The sequence below is a fragment of the Athene cunicularia genome (genome assembly GCF_003259725.1).
Source record: "Athene cunicularia isolate RWA chromosome 12 unlocalized genomic scaffold, athCun1 chr12_part1, whole genome shotgun sequence".
Taxonomy (NCBI): domain Eukaryota; kingdom Metazoa; phylum Chordata; class Aves; order Strigiformes; family Strigidae; genus Athene; species Athene cunicularia.
The window spans coordinates 16,344,731-16,348,429 of record NW_020799116.1 but is presented as its reverse complement, the minus strand read 5'-3'; the positions used below and the strand labels follow the sequence as shown (position 1 = coordinate 16,348,429).

At 38.9% G+C, this 3,699-nt stretch overlaps 1 protein-coding gene across 2 annotated transcripts in view; it reads left to right on the top strand.

Moving 5' to 3' along the window:
* The first annotated feature begins 284 nt into the window (after nt 1–284).
* Nucleotides 285–3,699, top strand: part of USP4 (ubiquitin specific peptidase 4) — a 59,101-nt gene continuing 55,686 nt past the window's right edge. For both annotated transcript variants that reach the window (XM_026857811.1, XM_026857810.1), the window contains exon 1: nt 285–410. In XM_026857811.1, coding sequence (XP_026713612.1) covers nt 381–410 — 30 coding nt within the window. In that variant the 5' untranslated portion in view covers nt 285–380. The remainder of the gene's footprint in view (nt 411–3,699) is intronic.

Here is a 3,699-nt window from a genome sequence, read left to right as displayed (position 1 = left end):
GGCTCGGGGCGGTGGGGCCTGGTGCTCGCGTCGCAGCCTGGCCTCGGGTAGGTACTTCCCGTGTGCCGTCGTCTCATCGTGCAGCTTTCGCTTTTGAAGCCGCGTGTTCCGAGAGGATGTAAGTGGCTGTCCCGGCCTTGTCAGTGAGGAGACTGGTGCAGTTTCTACCTACCCGTGGGAGCGTTGGTATTTCTTAATGTCAAGGTAGTATGTGTGTACGTCTTGAGAAGATAAGATTCTGTCTGATGCTATGTTTTCCTATGTCTGTCTTCCTTTTAGATCCGGAAACTCAGAGTTTAAGAGAACACCTCATTGATGAGCTAGACTATGTATTGATTCCCACTGAAGCCTGGAATAAACTAGTGACGTGGTATGGCTGCATGGATGGACAGCAGCCCATTGTGAGAAAAGTAAGTATGGGTGAACCAGGTTCTCTTCAGCTTGGTTTCATTATCTGATCTCTGCCAAACTTAGATGATGTTTATTTTGCTAGATGTGAGTTCAGACAGGATCCTCAGCAACTCTTTGGAGATAATAACATAAGGTCTTTTTTGCCTTGTCTGGAAGAATGACCTTCCAGTATTACAGTTAAAATGCCTGAATCTTGAGTGATTCTCAATTGATGGGTTACATGGGGTGACAACCATGAACCTTGTTCTGCTTAAGTTTTTACATTCTGATTGTTTGGACTGGTGCAGTGCTTTTATGTTGCATGGAATAGTTCCTGCTTTGTTGAAAAATGCAAGTTGTTAGTCAAGTTAATTGATGAGGCATTGGAATAAGTTGTCTTTTAGTACAGGTGGCTCAGGGACTTTGGAGTTTGAAGTAGTTCTTGTTTTCTCTCCCAAAGTTCTGTGATTCTGAAATCATGAGAAGAGGCATATTTGTGGTTGCGTTCCGTAAGTCTTATTTTTGTTTGGCAAATGCAGTCATGAAAGTATTCTGAGTATATAACATGTTCTGGAAGGTGAAGTTCATGGGTTGCTTTTTTGGAAATCTTATCAGACACTTGTTTATGGGTAAAAGGATTTTTGTTTTTATTTTAGTCTTAGGTTTTTGCAGTGTCTAAATGGGACAGCGCCAGTTTGTGGGGTTCATAAAGACTAATCGCTACACTAAGCTAATAGTGATGCTATAATGTACAGAATTAATAATGCTTAAGTTTAAGTAGCATTATGTTACAGTAAGGATTGCTTCAAGGTGTGTAAGATCCAGGAAAGTCTGGCACTAGAATGGTGCCCACTCGTGCTGATCAGCAGTACTAGAACATTGTCATTCAGTGTGGGCTAGCAATTGTACGTAACAGGAAATTCTGACATCTTCAGAAAGTGTAAATGATCTCAGGCTTACTCTGCTGAGTAGACAGAACTGTGTAAAATGGAAGTGGGGGGAGTAGAAAAGAATTATAGCATATAAAGGAGATGTGGTTTTAGTAGAAACATCATTTTTTAAGGAATAGAAAATCTATACTGAGAATTAAAACTGGAGCTATTACTCATCAGTGCCTCTAAGGGAGGAAGCTTTTTTTTGTGAACTTGCTAACCACTTTCACAAAGCCTGGTGTGTTATTAGACACTTTTCTGAAAAATTTGGAAGTTGAACAAGAGGTTTGGGAACTATTGGGGAAACACTTGGATGACAGGCTTAACTGTATGAGCCTTCTTTTCTTGGGGTGTCAGGGGCCGCTATTCAACACTGATGGTTGAGGGTTTAGAGTTAGTGCTGTTTTAGACATAAGATGCCAAGTTATTGTCTAGTTAAGAGTAAATTTTTAAAGTTTTGAATTGTTGTCAGAATGTCTCTGTTGTTACCTGGTAAGTGAAGTGGGTTTTTGTATTTTATAAAATGTTGTAATATAGCAGAGTAGTAGGTTTGTGGGATGTTACAGCCTCTTACAAAAAATATGAGGTGCTAAGTCAGGGGGATACACAAGCTGCAGCACTGTACCTGAGTAGAATCTGGTTACAGTATTCTCCAGATAGCATTGGAAATAAAGCATTTAAACTTGTGGTCCTTGAGTGCTTTAATCCTTTTCCTAAAGCTACATCAATTGTAATTCATACATCAATATATCTATAAAAGTAGGATTTGGGGAAATTATTTCCAGGGATCTTCGTAATTTTACAAGCTGGTATTTCTTCCATCTCTATGTGCCTGATGATCAGACACAAATACAGGAGGATTAGATTTATTTGTGGTTCAGGTTTCGTTTGATAATCTCAAACCGTATTTTCAGTCGGTCTTCTAGAGAGTCCCACTGCGAAGTAATGTGCAAAATCCAGAACAGTGTGCTTCCCCGTGCGGTTGAATGCCTGTTGTGCTCAGGCTGCTGTCCAGCGGGACACCAGGGAACAAGCTAGCTGATCTGACAGTGTTTGAAAGACATTTGCAGGCAATTAGAGACTACTCTTGCCATTCATTCACGGTGATCTGGTTCAGATACAACTTCTTGGAAAGAGTTCTTCCACTTCCGAGTACAGTTCTTATTTATTTGTTTCTAACTGTAGAATCCTGGAGAATAGGAAGTCCCATGTAATGAAATTCCTTCTGAAAAAGAAATGGAGAAGTTGTGGATTGGTTCCTTCGCATTCTTTAAACACCCCCCCCCCCAATCTGCCTGTCAAGATGCTGATAAACAGGGAGTTTAACTTTCTGTTACAGTAAAGTACTGAAGATCTTTCCAAATGTATTTGTTAATTGTTTGCCTTTAAAGCACCTTGTATATCTAATACAACCCTATAAAAGCTCAGGAGAGGGAAGCATAATTTAGCCATATTCTCACACTAAGTCTTAGTCTTAGTTCTTCATTTCTTTTCAAAGTTGGGTAATTTTTTTTTTTTCTTTTTTGTAAAATGATACAGAAGTAGATCATAGCAAGTCTGGTGTCATGAAGAGAACAGAATGGATTATTTCCGTTGGAAGGAACCTGCAGCAGTCATCTAATCCAACTGCCTGACCACTTCAAGTTAAACTGCCTGACTAAAAGTTAAAGCAAATTAATGTCTTTTAAACACCGTTACTCTTAAAAAATATATCTACTGTTTCAATGAAATACAATCTCAGTTTCATAGGCTTTATAGCTGCAAAGAACTGTGGAGAGAATTGAAGTGTATTTTTCTTTTTTTTCCATCTCTGTTTATATCACAGCTGTCTCAGCTAGCGCCCAAAATGTGCTTTTCTTTCTGGCACAATGTGTTTTTTGATCTGTCGAAGTGTGGTGTCTAGTCTTACAGAATACCTTTCTAAAAATGTGCTGAAAGCTAGTGGGAGGGGTAGACATACCTACTGGAGTATTCTCTCAAATGCAGAATTGATTTGACAATTACTCTGAAACAAAGCAGTGTCATCAAAATGAGTTCTGACATATTTTTCTTTTTTTTTTTTTTTCAAGGAGAGATTAATGAGGCAGGTTCTGTATACCATGCAGAAAAAATAATTAATGTTTTGTCTTACTGTCTTCTAATAGAAAGGATTTTGCTCCAGTGTTCCAGACTTGTTTCTTTTTTTATGTGAACATGAGCCAAAGACTAGAGGGAAAACATAGGTGTTGTTATTTTTTTTCTAAAATGCTGTGTGATCAGATATTTTTCATGGGTAATTAGCTGGCACTATCAGTTCAGCTTTGGTGATGGACCTTTGGAACTTTGCACTGTGGACAGAAAGCACTGGGATTTCTTATGTTTTAAAACCAAAACACCC